The sequence below is a fragment of the Lactuca saligna genome, chromosome 6, assembly GCF_052625555.1.
Source record: "Lactuca saligna cultivar CGN05327 chromosome 6, ASM5262555v1, whole genome shotgun sequence".
NCBI lineage: Eukaryota > Viridiplantae > Streptophyta > Magnoliopsida > Asterales > Asteraceae > Lactuca > Lactuca saligna.
This window is the reverse complement of record NC_136422.1, coordinates 142,400,001-142,415,339: the sequence shown is the minus strand read 5'-3', so window position 1 is coordinate 142,415,339 and position 15,339 is coordinate 142,400,001. Positions and strand designations below refer to the sequence as shown.

General features: G+C 30.2%; 2 protein-coding genes across 2 annotated transcripts in view; one reads left to right on the top strand and one right to left on the bottom strand.

The window, feature by feature from the left end:
* Positions 1-112: 112 nt before the first annotated feature.
* On the bottom strand, positions 113-830 carry LOC144999649 (uncharacterized). The gene is made up of 3 exons (XM_078958773.1): positions 695-830; positions 338-605; positions 113-214 (listed from the first exon to the last, which is right to left on the bottom strand). The coding sequence occupies exons 1-3, from the start codon at positions 713-715 to the stop codon at positions 117-119; spliced, it is 387 nt and encodes a 128-aa protein (XP_078814899.1). The 5' UTR covers positions 716-830; the 3' UTR covers positions 113-116.
* A 10,056-nt stretch (positions 831-10,886) lies between these two features.
* LOC144999713 (serine/threonine-protein kinase BSK7-like) overlaps positions 10,887-15,339 on the top strand; it is a 4,559-nt gene continuing 106 nt past the window's right edge. Inside the window, exons 1-11 of the mRNA XM_078958885.1 lie at positions 10,887-11,114; positions 11,979-12,192; positions 12,285-12,502; positions 12,820-12,955; positions 13,053-13,186; positions 13,266-13,371; positions 13,556-13,641; positions 13,823-14,011; positions 14,370-14,522; positions 14,630-14,743; positions 14,859-15,339. The exon at positions 14,859-15,339 is cut by the window's right edge and continues 106 nt beyond it. Of these exons, the coding sequence (XP_078815011.1) occupies positions 12,114-12,192; positions 12,285-12,502; positions 12,820-12,955; positions 13,053-13,186; positions 13,266-13,371; positions 13,556-13,641; positions 13,823-14,011; positions 14,370-14,522; positions 14,630-14,743; positions 14,859-15,101 (1,458 nt within the window). The 5' untranslated portion in view covers positions 10,887-11,114; positions 11,979-12,113 and the 3' untranslated portion in view covers positions 15,102-15,339. The remainder of the gene's footprint in view (positions 11,115-11,978; positions 12,193-12,284; positions 12,503-12,819; positions 12,956-13,052; positions 13,187-13,265; positions 13,372-13,555; positions 13,642-13,822; positions 14,012-14,369; positions 14,523-14,629; positions 14,744-14,858) is intronic.

Below are 15,339 nucleotides of genomic sequence, written 5' to 3'. Positions count from 1 at the left end.
TCCAAAAATAGTAACCTTCAGATGTACAGAACTAAATAAACCATAAAATAGTATATTAATATTAATTTGTGATTAATTAAAGATAATAAATAATAAATAAATAATACAATATAATCTCACTCTAGGTTGCTAAGAGTGACTTTTATATAATGCTTGGATGGTACTGGATTTGAAGTTTCAAGAGGCCTAAATGACACGATATGTCCAATAACATCTACACAACAGATACCACAAAAAAATAAAAGTTTAGGATTAAATTCGTAATATTTAAATAATAAAATGTATAACCAAAAAAACAAATGATAAAAAATGATTTTATTAATATTTTATGACTAACCAAAGAATGTGTCTTTTGGGCATGTTTGTTCTATGATAGAATTAAAGTCAACAAACATAAATCCATTGACCGGACCCGAGAAATCATCACATTTTTTTAGGATGCTTTTCCAATCCAAAGTTAAGGTCTGTTTATGACCTGTATAACTAAAACCATTAGTAACAGCAGCCATATTGGGTTTTATAACTATATAACTTTCATCTTCCTTTAAAAGATGACGAAATCTGGAGAAATTCTGATTGAAGACACGAGCTTGGTATTGTGTACCCTGTTTAAAAAATAAAATAAAAATTATTATGTTCATGAAACATGTCTAATATTGAATGAAGAATAAAAAATATATCAAATACAACAAACCTCCTCATCCATGATGATCATTTCAATGGAACAAACTTTATTATTTCTGACAAAGTTCCAAATTTTAAGCACCCGAACCTTGATATGCGATTTTTCATCTATCTGGTCAATGTTATTTAGGTAAACCTTATTTCCTATTTCCATTTTCTGCAATAAATTTAATCATTATAGAATTGTAAGGAAAATTAGCAACCTTTTAAATTAACAGCAGATCAAAGTAAATGAAACAGCAAAACAAAAAAAACATATTGTAATAGTTAAAGCTTTGAGGTTGTATGGATTGGGGTTAAAGATGTTCGCATATTGGAGTCAAATGCAGTTCACGTGTAAAAGCAAAAATGTTCGCATTTGGTAATACAAATCAAAATTGGGTTTCGCATATGAGGTTGTATGGATTGGGGTTAAAGATGCGAAGGTGATTATGGTTAATATTCATTTCGTATTTGGTGAGACAAACAACTCAAATGCGAATGAACTAAAAAAAAAAAATGACTGGAACATGCGAAGAAAGAGGGTGAATGAAGAATGTGAATTTTACAGTAGAATGCGAATTGGGGAAGAAAGCTAAGAATTTCGCATTTTTATTATACAAATTGATTGATTGATTGATTTGTCTTAATTGTTAATTGCGATATATGAAATACTTATCAAGTTAGGGGCAATATGGTCATTTTGAAATAAAAGAAGCCTTGGTTATTAAATGAATCATACGAAGGATCTGTTATTTGATTTTGGAATTGGGGCGAAAATTAGCAACCTTTTAAATTAACAGCAAATCAAAGTAAATGAAACAGCAAAACAAAAAAAAACATATTGTAATAGTTAAAGCTTTGAAGAACAGTTTTTTTTAAAGAAAATAAAGTTCTCATTTTTATTACTAATTTCGTATTTTGTAATCATTTTCATTAACATTTACGTCTTTTAAACTGAAAAGGTAGAAGAAGAACATGATTAAGAAGAATTAGCAAAAGGAAGAAGAAGAACATCACTAATAAAATGAAAAATGATAGAAACTGGTAAATCAGACAATTAAGAGGTTAGAAATATTAGTAATGCTGATATTTTAATACACTAACCTGATATTATAATTTTTGAAGCGTTGCAGAATCAAGAAGAATGAAGAAAAATACGTTTGCAAATATTACTATGGAGCAGAATGGTAAAAAGAAAATAACCGTATGAATGCTATTTACGTTTGAATAAATAAGAATAAGAATTAAGAAGATTACGTTTGAAAAAGATAAATATTGCAGATTTTTAGGGATTTAATTTGCAATCAAAATAAACAAACTTTCAAAATTAATGCGTGTTTTTCGAATCTGAAGATTGATTAACATATTTGTTTGCAGATTTTTCCGGAATTATTGATTTTGGATTGTATGGCATTTACGTAAATATAGATGAATAAAATGAGCGGGAAAACTCTATTTTGAAGGTCTTATAGATTGACACGTGGCAGAGTTCTACTTATTTATTAGAATTAGGATAAGAATTTATCAAACTGGATGACTAATTACACATCTCCAATAACAAAAATGATTCAAACATTATATTATGCACTTTTTCATATTCTAATTATTTCATGTCACAAAATCGCAATTAAGTCACCGAATCATATTCTAATTATTTACCAAATACAACTATGGAATTCGAATTTAAAGTCACATTGATTTAAACAAACAAAACTAAAGAAGCTATTTTTGGTCCTTCTAAAGGGACCACATACCCCAATAGTTTGCCTATCTTTTTTCGAGTTTGGTACACAAAAGTTGTTTGTGTGCATGTGATGGGGGTTGGAATTATATGATGCAGATTTCAGAGACCCCTAAATGCATTTGTAGGTCAAGCAGTTCACCAACTGGACCCACTACGAAAAAAGAAAACCAAGAAACTAATTTTTATGTAAGTATGAAATGATGTTTATATTCCTTAATCCTTATAAATGTATGTATTTTTATTTAATTTTGGGGGTAAAATATTTTTATTTTTTTGTCAAGCCATTTTAAGTTTGAAGTCCGGATAAAATATATTTTGATTGATCCAAAGGTTTTTAGCCAAACATCATCAAATGTTTTCCTTAATTTTTGAGGTCGATTGTTGAAGTCTGTAGAATTATGAGTAATTAAGAAGTAGTTTAGATTCCATTAAAAAAAAATATATTATTTGATTGATTATGTATAAATTAGTATAAAAATAAATAAATTATAAAAAGATATATGTTCCTTACATGATTACATCTATGAAGTTGAAATGAGACATGAGATGAAATGAGCCACAAATGGCACCACAAATGGTCAACAGCCAATGAGAAAGCTTCCAACTTTATGAAAGCTTTAGCAAGCAAACAACAAAATGGGTCCAGAGTTTACATAAAGAAGCATAACAAACAGTTGATAAAAGATTTCTTGAAATGTGATATAAGTCCAATATAAAGGGAGCTGAAACTAAATAACATCAATGATGCATTGGAAACCCCTAAAAGAGTTTTCAATGGGTTTTTTAGTTATCTCAATTCTCAAACGATTGGTTCCTTTTCTTTCTTCTTTTTAGGAAAGAAAAGACAATTTTTATATTACAATATCTAGCGATAAAACTAGGAGTACAAATCAAGAACGCTCCATAATGAGATTATTACCTTAATTAAGTCGAGTAAAATTACTATCTAAATATCTAATTTCTCTCTACAATTAATCAATCTAAAAGAAGCATATTTTTTCTCATTAACCGGGGAGAGCTTTGCTTTGTGATATTTTTGAAGACGACAACCCAAAAGTAGGCAATGGTCAGTTTCAGTTGCTTTTCCTTAGAGATTTGTTTGTAATATTGTTGATCTAAGCTTGTTCTAATTGGATTCATGATTTTGCGGATTAAAAAAATAAAAATTGATATTTTTTGCTTCATTTGCTTGTTTGATTAATAAACCGTCTATTGCATCATTCTTCAACATTAATATCATACACATTTTTAGAACATCATATCACACTGTTAGCCAACTCTAAAAAAGAAACTAAAAACATGTTTAGTTATGAATTAAAATTTATAAACAACTACTAAAAAAAATAAGGTTGTTCATGGATTGTTAACCGAACTGAAAACATATTTCGGAAGATTAATCGAGACTATCAGTTCGTTTATTTCTTGGACCTAAACCTAAACCGAAAAACCAGGTTAATCGGTTTTTTCGGTTCGGTTATCCGGTTAACCAATTAACCATTACTAATTAATAAAAATATGTTAAGATTGTTGAGCACCATAACAAATTTCCAAAAAATAATGAATGACAATGAATAATACATATAATTTGTTGAATTATATTGTTGCTTCTATTAATAATGAAAATATGATAAAATTATCAAATATTTAATGTATTTTTTTAATTAGTATATAAAGTATAGTCAAATATTTAGTTATTTATGTGAAATGGTGATGAAATTCAAATGACAATCTTAATCTATATCAACATATGTATATTTATAACAAATGCTAACAATGACAATTCTTAGTTTAACATGAAAAATATAAATAATATGACGATAAATGATTGTAACTAAAAATTTATAAGAAATAATTTGATATTTACTTAAACGAGTAAACATAAACAATGTTTTAAAACTAAGAAATAAAATTTCGGTTTTTCGATTAACCGTCTGTAGCATAAAGTATGAATCATAACTGAATCGAAAAACCAAAAATTTTACTGGTTCGGTTAATCAAACTGGAAAATTCAAATACACCGGTTTGGTTAACCTTAAAATCGGTACAGTTTTTAGATTTTTAGGTTCAGTCTTTTATCATATTTATTTTTTTGTTACACTATTCCAGACCTCACACCAATAACCTCATACCCATTGTGAGTCACCCCATACCATATCTTAGTCGTTATTTTCATCTCACCCCACCATCATCACCCCCTTCGGCTTCCTTTCCAATGAGACACCGTTTATCGTTACCCACCACCACCATTTATTGTGACCCAATGATGTTTGTTTTATTTTCACAGTCTGTACAACGATGTTTGTTTTGTGTCTTCTTAATATTGGAAACATGGATATACAACATATTATTCTTAATTTGTTGCTCAAAAACCAAAGATAATAGTGTCATCTTGATTATTTCATTTTCATTGGTTGTTGGGAAGAACACATCAAGCAAGACATTGTTTATCAAGGATAATACTTGATGATGCCAATTTCATTCCCAAAATTTTGTTAATAGTTTAAGGCCTGGTTATACAGTTCTATGATTTTAGTTTTGATCAAAAAATCGGTTTCAATCTTAAAGATTTTTTTTTTCTTTGAAGATTTTAGTTAAATCAACTATATGTTATTTTAGATTTTTGATTAAAATGATTATGTGAATGAAATATTTTGTATCAATATAGGTTTTTGGTTACATCGTAAATCCATTATGTGTTAATGAAGTTTTTGGTTTGAAAAACTTAATATTTCAATACAACTAGGATTTTGCCTAACACTTCTTGCGATGACGCTAATCTGTTTTGTAAGTTGAGATTTGATGATAGTATTGATACAAAATAAATATCATTGCATTTGTTGGTAGAAGTATACAAGGCCGGTACCACCGATTAACTCAAATATATATCGTCGAATGAAAACGTATTATATGTGACAAAATTCATACGTAGAAATTATACATAAAAATAATCACAAAAACATAAAAGAAACTGAAATTTATTCGTCACATTCATAAAAATAAGTAAGATATTTTGTTTTAACTTAATGAACGAAAGTTCAAATAATAAAAAACGTATTATATATGGCTCGACTGATACGTAATAAACGTACATAAAATAAACACAAAAAGTCATTTTGACGTAGACAAACTCGAATTTATACCGATAGATATATAAAAATAAAACATGTAAGTTTTAAAAAAATAGCGAACGAAAATTCTAAATTTACGTTGAAATGTTGATCACCTCGAACTTATAAAAATAAGCATGTAAAAGTATATATATTTTTTAATTTTCATTTAAGTTAACGAACGAACGTTATTAAGGAGAATCAGGTTATGTATACTGCGGGAATAAACATAAAATATTACAAAATGAAAGGGTGAAAATAATATTTTATAAAGTTTAAAATTGAAATTGGTTAAAGTGATATTAAAAAAAAAAGGGATAAAAATAACATTTTACAAAGTATTTTAAAAATAAGGAGTGAAAATGAAATTTTACAAAATCAAAATATATTTCAAAAAATAGAAGGTGGAAAATATTATACTTGAACATAGAGTGGGTGTAACCGTCGGTAGAAACATCCACAAACATTGCAATTTGTAAATTAGTATAAGATATAATTTAGGTGTTGTGAAGCCTCCGTTCATTTTTTTATACTTTGAGATGGTTTCATTGTTTGTTTCAAGGTTGTAATTGGGATTTGAGAGATGAATCGTTAATTGTGAAGTGGTATGAAAATGTGAAAATGAGGGAGGGGATAGATTGGCCGAGGAAAGCAATAAGGAGGAGAGGGAGGTAGGTTCCAGTTCTATAAGGTCAACATCACATTCACTTTAAAAAAAAAAAAATAAACCCAAAATATTAAATAAAAGGTAAAACAATAACTCAAGCATGACTTTTTCTTTGGAACAAGCACGACGTGGGACACTTTTGGTTGTGATCAGGTTTTTCATCAGTTAAAATGGATCGGTTGCAAGGATCTCGTCGAAGAGTGGCTGATCGCGATCTGCTTTCACTGAGAAAATGCAAATCGCGACTTGGATATCACCGGTGAGCTTGGCCGATGGCCTTGACTTGGCTTGCCATTGGTTATAAAAGCCTCGACATCGTTGGTCGCTCACCCACCTTTGGGGTACCTATGGAGCGTCACTCCCACCCTTCCCCTAACTCAAGCATGACTTAACGAAACAAAACCAACGATATTCAAATTAGAAACCAAATCCACAGCCAAACTTAAAAAAAAAAAAAAAAAAAAAAAAACACCCAATTTTGTATGTTCCACATTAACAAAAATCAAACTAAGGAGCATTTTTGCAATTTACCAATTTTTTCTATTGGGCCTCTTGAAATATTGGGCCGTGGACTATTGTCCGCCCTCTATGTCATATTTCTTTCCGATTTACCTACCACTCAAGTTCTATACTTCTATATTCAATTTAGATTTGATGGTTAATGTTAAAAGATTCAAATATATATTTTTTAAATAAAACTACACTTCTAAATTAGTACCATTCATGTCAACGAGACTTAATCTATGATCTTTTAATTAAAAAAATCACTTCTTACCGTAAGTCAAAAGCCCTTTGATATATTAAAAAACTAGTTGTGAGATTTAGATATTATATGAGTTAATTTAAAATTAAATTATATATAAATGTTAAAATATTTAAAAACTTTGAATTTACAATGAAATGAAAAAAATAATGAATTATTATAATATAAATATTTTTCATCTTGTAAATTTAAACAAATAATTATAAAGAAAAAACTAATGAGCTTTAATTTTGAAAATTTTGAAATTAAAATGTAAGTTCGTTTGTAAAATAGATATCTATTTACTACTACATTGATTATCATTATTACATTAAAATATTATGTGGAATTTAATAAAATAGAAAAAATCATAACATGACATGTGAAATTTTTTTTATTTAAAATAACTACAAAATGACATTTGACAAATTGAATGAGAATGTGACAAGTGGCAAAAAAAAACTTTTATTTATTAGAGAATATTCATATATTACCAAAAGGGAGATGATTTGTACACAACAATTTTTCTCCATACACAACAATTGTTGCTTTAAAATGTTGTACTGTACAACTCTCTAATGCACAAATTATTGTGTATGACAAAAAGTTATTGTGTACGAATGACTTCCCTTACCAAAAATATAAGAGAATATATTCATTATTCAATAAAAGTTTCAAGAAGTATAATTTATTTTCCTTTGTATTGTTATTCACTATTGTAAAATTTGAAATGCATTTTTCCATTTAATTGACTGTTAAAACTCCAAATTTCTACACAAGGGTTAAAACATAAAATAGCAAGATTTATTTTGTCGTCTAATAACTTTACTCATAATAACAATGTATTTCAACTTTTTTTTTTATTTAATCAGCATAAATACATATAAATTTGAATTATGTTGTTAAGCGGTGCATTTAGCCTTTCTAAAAGCAGGGGCAAGTATATGTAGGTCCAAATAGATGTGATAATTGTGTCGTGTCGAAACACTGAATGGGTTGAAAGTGCTTGATCCGAACCTGACCCATTTAATTAACGCGTCGTGTCGTGTCAACCCGTTTATTTTCGTGTCGGGTTTCGGGTTAGGGTTGTACCTTGAAATATGTCATGTCATGTGAGACTAAAAGATTGAGCATGTTGAAAGAGTATGAGTTGAGTTGGTGGAAAGTAAAAACTAAAAGTTTGGCGGCATAATAGATGAAGTCATAGCAAGTTCAGATGACAAAATTAAAAGAGGAGTTGGGGAGGCGGATGACAAGTTCATGGGGATGTAAGAGTGGTGAAAGAGACTGGGTGGTTTGGGAGAAAATGAACATACTGAAATGAAGCATTGATCTAGACAGCTAAGTCATTTCAACATTACAAAACAGTTCAATTCGAATGTTTTCTTTTACTTATGGTTTTGGTTTTGTATATTTCTAGATTATTTAAATAATTCAAAAAACTTGCATATAAATAAACAAGTCATTTTTGAGTTGAAATTCTCAATCCTAATCTTATCCATTTAATTTTTGTGTCGTGTCATGTCAACCCGTTTATTTAAACGGGTTGAAATATCTTACCTAAACCCGTTTATATCGTGTTGTGTCAATTTTTGCGACCTCTAGGTCCAAGGTGGGTCGCTTGACACATCTAAGTTCTTTTCTTGTATAACAAACAATATGTAAAAAATATATGTAACCTACCTTAAATTTTCTAACAAACAATATATAAAAAATATATATGAGTTACTTTAAATTCTATGAGTGAACCACTTTGGCAAAACTATTGAGATAAAACAAGACTTTTTTTGCTCATCTTTTATATCTAGTAACACAAATATTTAGTTCATTTGGAATATTACCTATTAAGAAATAACTCAATGACACTAAAGATTAGATAAAAAGAAAAAAGCAAAATCGTGAATATTGATTCATCATTCAAGTGTCGGCCCTCACCATTATGCACGAACGAAGACGTAAGTAACAAAAAAAAAACTTTAGCTCTTCATGGTCGCCATCGCCGTTCACTTCCGACCCAACCCCGCTAATAATAAATGTTTTACTCTTTCATATTATCGGTTTAATTTAAATAGTAAACAATGTGAGTTTCTGTTCTAGATTCATCACTCTCTAAAAGACAAACCTATTTCAAAGAAATTCACCATATTATTTCGATTTAATAGTTAAACAAAAAAAAATTAATTTTTCTCATTTTCATGTGATCGAAACAAAACTACAAGCCGAATAATTGAACTTTACAAAGAAAAATTTTGAGATTACTAAATAACATAAAATTGAAATTTAACTAGGTTATAACCCGTGGAAATCACTATCTTGTTTCCACATAACCATGCCGCTCAAAAAGAATACCTACAAAACTTCACTATCTGAACAATCTTATACAATATCCCAATGCTTTTTTCTATACTATGCTTCAGATGCAACATAATATAAATAATATGAATATAGTTTTCTATTTTCTATTATAACATTTTCAGTAATATCTTAGAGACCTTTCAGTCATACATTTTATCAAACCCAAACTGATTAGTCTAAAGATTCCTTTTAGAAGCAACTATACCAAAGGGCCAAAAATGTAATTTAATCCAAAGTAAAATTATAAGCAAATTTTCTAAAAAAAGGATGATCTTGTATAAATGACATTTGATAAATTTGAATCCTTAGTAATAGAAGACTATACATTAACATGTATAGAAATTGGTCTGATAATCAGTTGTTAGAGTCTGAATATTATTAGTCACATCTCGAGATCTCCTTTATAGTTCTAAATCTACAATATCATGTATGCGCCAACAAAGAAAATACAAAAAAAAAAAAAGATAAGAAAATGAGGCCATGATCGAAAACAAGGCTACAATAGCAATGTACTTTGAAAGTACATTGTTATTTTAGCCTTATCTTATGAATTAAAACAAAATTTATTGTTTTAACCCTATATATAACAACATGGTAAAGAAGATGAAGATGTTTTCTACACATGCACACCCATTAGAGCATACAACGGGGGCAACGATAAGTGGAATTTTGACTGAGGTGGCACCTCGTAACATGGTGACCCCCCCCCCCCCCCCTCTTTCTCGTTAAATGGGTGTTATGACGTATCTCATTGTGAAGAAGATGAGATGAAACGAGAAATTTAATTGGTTGTTGCCTTTATCAACCAATCAAATCGTTTTCTTTATCTATCTATCTGCCTCTTAACATGTCATAACATGGTAAACACCATTTTCCCCTTAATATTATGGTGATGTTATGGTTGAGATGACATTTAAATTGGGTGTTATAACGTGATCCATACTTAATGTTTTTAACGATTTGTTGAGAAACCTGATGAGTTTGTTTGGTTGATGAAATGTATGACTAAGTGTTTGTCTAGAATGATATAAGGCTGGGGTGGGTACTAACCATAAAACAAATATAATAATAATTTTAAAAAATAAATTAAAATATTGAAGAACCAAAAAAGGTATTATAGGTATTTATTCACTCAACACTCATATTATCTCTAATAGATCGGAAATACATCAATCCTTATTCTAATAAGAGCGACATCACCTGCAATGATTGAAACTTTCAAAATCATGTTAACTAAATAATATGAATTTGAAACTTAAATAATATTTAATATGTAATAACATTAACCCCCAATAGTCTTTAAAAATGGTTTTTGAAAAGAAAACGTCAACCTTGAAGTATCCTTGACTTAATTACAGATATCGGACTCATCAAATTTGGGTTGATAAACTACTTTATTTTTTTTATTAAAGTATTTTCAAAGTTTTTAGTCGTTTTTTAATTATTTACTTTTTGTCCGTAATTTGATTTTTAACTACTGATTATAGTATTGGGCTGTGGTTAATGGAATGGTCAAACAAGACACATTGTAAAAAAAAAATGATTAAAATATTGTTTATTGTCGGTGGAAAATTGAAATCCAGAATAGTAATCGTGTGCACACTTGGAATACCAAAGGGATCTGCAAACTTATCATAATCATCAAACAAACATATGCTATCAAGACTTCCCATTTCAACCCAATTTCTTCTTGATCTCTGATTCATTCATTCAAGAGAGAGAAAGAGAAAGAAAAAGAAGAAGAGAATCTTGAAAGACCATTTTATCCTTTTGAGTCTTTGACTCAACTGGGTCCATGAATCTGCAAGCGCTCTTGTAATTTGAAGCAAAAAGGTTTGAAGATTTTACTTGATGTTTCCTGATTTGTGTGTTTCGAATCGTGATTTGATCTTAATTTCTTGAACTTGAGCTGTTCAGCTTGAAGTTCAAGTTTTGTTGATTTGGTTTTGAACTTTGAAGCCCTAATAAGATTCTTGAAGTTGCAATAAGTTGATTGATGCTAATTACAAGGTTTTCTTTTGATGAACTCACTGCATTTATCGCTGATATCTAGATTTATAGATCAATCGGTTGAGATATAGCAATCATTGAATGCGAACTGATGTTGATTTCGAGGTTTTAACTTTTAAGTAAGATTAAGCTTTGATTTTTGAATCTTTTTCATTACGTTAGCGTCTAATTTGTACGTGTTCTTGAATCTTATTAAGTTTAGGATCACTTTTAGAACTGGGCTATTGAAACTTTGAAACCCTAATATAATTCTTGTTACTGCAGCTAGATTTATCACCGTTATTGGAATTTTATAGTTACGTAGAGTTGAGATTTTGCTGATAGTGTAAATTTGTGTTGCTTTAAAGGTTTAAAATAGGAGAAAGCTTTTATATTTAATCTTTTTGTTCAGTTTTTTTATTTAGTTTGTATATGTTCTTAAATGTTGTCAACTTGAGAAGCATTTTAAGAACTGGGTTCTACTAAACTTGCAATCCCTATTAATTTTTTCCTAAATCCACTGCTAATTTAAATTTCTTTTGTTACTAGGCATACTGTTTTTTTCAAGATTAATCAACTTTGTAGTTACATTAGTTAAGATTTTACATTAACCAATGCTAATTCATGTTTCTTGATCATTTTTTGGGTTTTGAGGTCCTTAAAAAGTTATAGTTTGATTCTAATTATCATCACAATGCAAAATTTCAGGTTTTCTTAATGTTTAATGGAGACAAAGAGTAGAGTTTGGAGTGCCTGAGAAGCTGGATTGATTATTAATAAATATTTATCATAATAATATAAATAAAAAATTCAAAGATTTCAATTTTAATTTATTTTGAAATCATGGGCTGTGAATTTTCTAAAATGTGTTCATGTTGCGATACCATAGAAGATGGAGTGGTAGCTCAACCTGGTAATGTTGGTAAGTCAACTTTACTCATTGTATCATTATTAGAAAATAGCTTATGTGGCATGATTATGATCCTTTTTTTTTTTTTTTTGAATAATTTCCAGAAAATGATATGGGGGAGACGAGTGATCTGCCTTCATTTCGTGAATTTTCTGTTGAACAACTTAGGAATGCTACATCTGGATTCTCTGTTGAAAACATTGTTTCTGAACATGGTGAGAAAGCCCCTAATGTGGTGTATAAAGGGAAGTTGGCAAATCAGAGGCGAATTGCTGTCAAACGCTTTAATCGATCCGCCTGGCCTGATTCCAGGCAGTTTTTGGTAACTAAATGACCATTTTACCCTTACATTCCAACAACCAATGCTGACATTAGTTCATCAGTTTTGACACTAAAGGAGTAAAAAAGAAACATCCAATATGTATAGTTGTTAAGGTTAAGTGCTTAACTAATTAAGCCCATTAAGTAAAAAAGAAACAACTTCAAAGTCCAAGTGTCCATGAGACTTTGGGGAAATGGAAGAAAAAAGTAAACAAGGGCAAATTTGTAAAAAAGTGGGAAAGCCTCGTTTTCTTGTGGTGAATCTTGTAAAGTAAATAAAGATTTGTAAATTGAATTTTATTTATGTGATTATGGCAGGAAGAAGCAAGAACAGTTGGACAACTTCGAAGCCCTAGATTGGCCAATTTACTTGGTTGTTGTTGTGAAGGTGATGAAAGATTACTTGTTGCTGAATTTATGCCACATGAAACACTTGCAAAACACCTTTTTCATTGTAAGTTACTAACAAAATAATCAACCCTTTTTTGCTAATGACATAATGTTTGTGATTCAAGTGTAAAGTTTTGATTTTTATTGAATCTTGAATATAGGGGAAACACAACCTATGAAATGGGCAATGAGGTTACGGGTGGCGTTATATCTTGCAGAAGCTTTAGATTATTGTACAAGCAAAGGGCGTGCTCTTTACCATGATCTTAACGCCTATAGAATAGTCTTTGACGATGTACGAATTACGATTCTACCCCTACTTGTTGCTTGTTGATTAATCTTTGGTAACAATCTTGATTTGGAACATATTGTAGGATGCAAATCCAAGACTTTCTTGCTTTGGGTTGATGAAGAATAGTAGGGATGGAAAGAGCTATAGTACAAATTTGGCATTTACACCTCCTGAGTATCTGAGAACGGGTATCAACTCTCTCTTCTTTATCTCTCTCACACACATGTGTTTGTCTGTCTGTGTGTGTGTTTTTATATTGAAATTTTATTAGGGGGCTATATCGGGGTTTGTTTTTCTTGTGGCAAATCATGATCTTGAATTCTTGATATTGGTTTTCTAATTGTTTGTTTTTTCTTGAATCTTTATGTGTAGGGAGGGTAACACCGGAAAGTGTAATGTATAGTTTCGGTACCCTTTTGCTTGACCTTCTAAGTGGGAAACACATTCCACCTAGCCATGTACGTTTTCATACAACAATTCAAGCTAAATTACTTATTTGCCCATTGTCATTACTATAAAGATCATTCTTCTTCGACTAGATCTCTTTTGTTTTGTCATTATTGATGGGCATTTTAGACATTAACACACCAAACATACGAAAGGGCATCTATAACTTGATTGTTATTTTGAATTTATCAGGCTCTTGATCTTATAAGAGATAGGAATCTCCAAATGCTTACCGATTCTTGCTTGGAAGGTCAATTTTCTAATGATGATGGAACCGAATTAGTACGGTTGGCTTCAAGGTGTTTGCAGTATGAGCCACGTGAGCGCCCAAATCCAAGGTCATTGGTTTCTTCTTTGGTTCCCCTACAAAAGGAAACTCAGGTATCAATTAAATATATCTTCTTTCACCATCACATCACATAAAGTTGCAATTTTTATCATTATTAAAGGTCTTTCACATCTTTCGCCCCCTTTTCACCTTTTTGGGTGGGGCTAAAAAGCTGCAATTCTTGTCTCACTGACATCAGTCACAAGTCACATCAAATACAGTACAACCTACTATGTTTTGTTTTGATCTGTCTTGTCTTGTAATAACAACAAATGGGGCATTATAGTACATTCTTCTTGCAAAAGTTATAGTTTTTGTCTCATTCACATCTCAGTTCCAGTAAATACAGTACAATCTGTTATGTTCTGTCTTGTCCTGTCCTGTGTGTCTTAAAGTACATTTTTTTTATAGGAACCGTCTCATGTGTTGATGGGTATGCCACAAGGTGGCTCTGCTATGCCACTAACACCACTTGGGGAAGCTTGCCTAAGAATGGATTTAACATTCATACATGGAGTCTTGGAAAAATTAGGTTACAAAGATGATGAGGGTGCTGCAACTGAGGTTTGTTTATTGTTTTTTTTTTTTTTTTTTTTTTTTTTTTTTGCTGTATTTTGACTTTGTTTGACCTTGATTTTTAAAAAAAAAATCATGATTGTTGGTTGTTGCAGCTTTCGTTTGGGATGTGGACTAATCAAATACATGACACATTGAACTCCAAGAAGAAAGGAGACTCTGCTTTTCGTCATAAAGAGTTTAAAGCTGCAATAGACTTTTATACACAGGTTTGTTACTTTCTTCTCTTGTTTAGAACCTTAATCTTTTTAATCTTAAAAGTTCAAAACTTGCATTAGTTGTGTGGATCAAATACCTGATTTTTTTTTTTTTTTTGGAATATAGTTTATTGAGGTGGGGACCATGGTATCTCCAACTGTATTTGCAAGAAGAAGTTTGTCATATCTGATGAGTGAAATGGCACAAGAAGCCTTAAATGATGCAGTTCAAGCCCAAGTTATATCCCCAATTTGGCATATAGCATCTTATTTACAAGCTGCTGCTTTATTTGCATTGGGGAGGGAAAATGAAGCACAGATTGCACTAAGAGAAGGGTCGGTTCTTGAAGAGAAATATAACGCCAACTGAGAAGGGTATTTTGGTCATTTCATTTCGTTTCATCCCCTTTGATGATGGTATACGGAAGGGAAAACACCCAAGTCGAGTGTTTGATTTGATGATATAATGGTGGAAAAGAAAAAAGGGTTTGAGATTTGTTTGTTTGTTGTTGTGGAAGCATTCTTTTGGAATACTTTTTGGTGAAATTGGTTGGTTGAATTAATGAATTTTTTTTTCTTTTGTTGTTTTGGTTTTATTACTTAGGGGT

What these genes read in the sequence shown, in the direction of transcription:
- LOC144999649 (XM_078958773.1), bottom strand. Translation starts at nt 715, where the DNA reads ATGATCATCATGGATGAGGAG. An exon ending in TGATCATCATGGATGAGGAG is followed by an intron (nt 606 to 694) that starts GTTTGTTGTATT and finishes TTTTTTAAACAG; the next exon opens with GGTACACAATACCAAGCTCG. An exon ending in CCCAAAAGACACATTCTTTG is followed by an intron (nt 215 to 337) that starts GTTAGTCATAAA and finishes TCTGTTGTGTAG; the next exon opens with ATGTTATTGGACATATCGTG.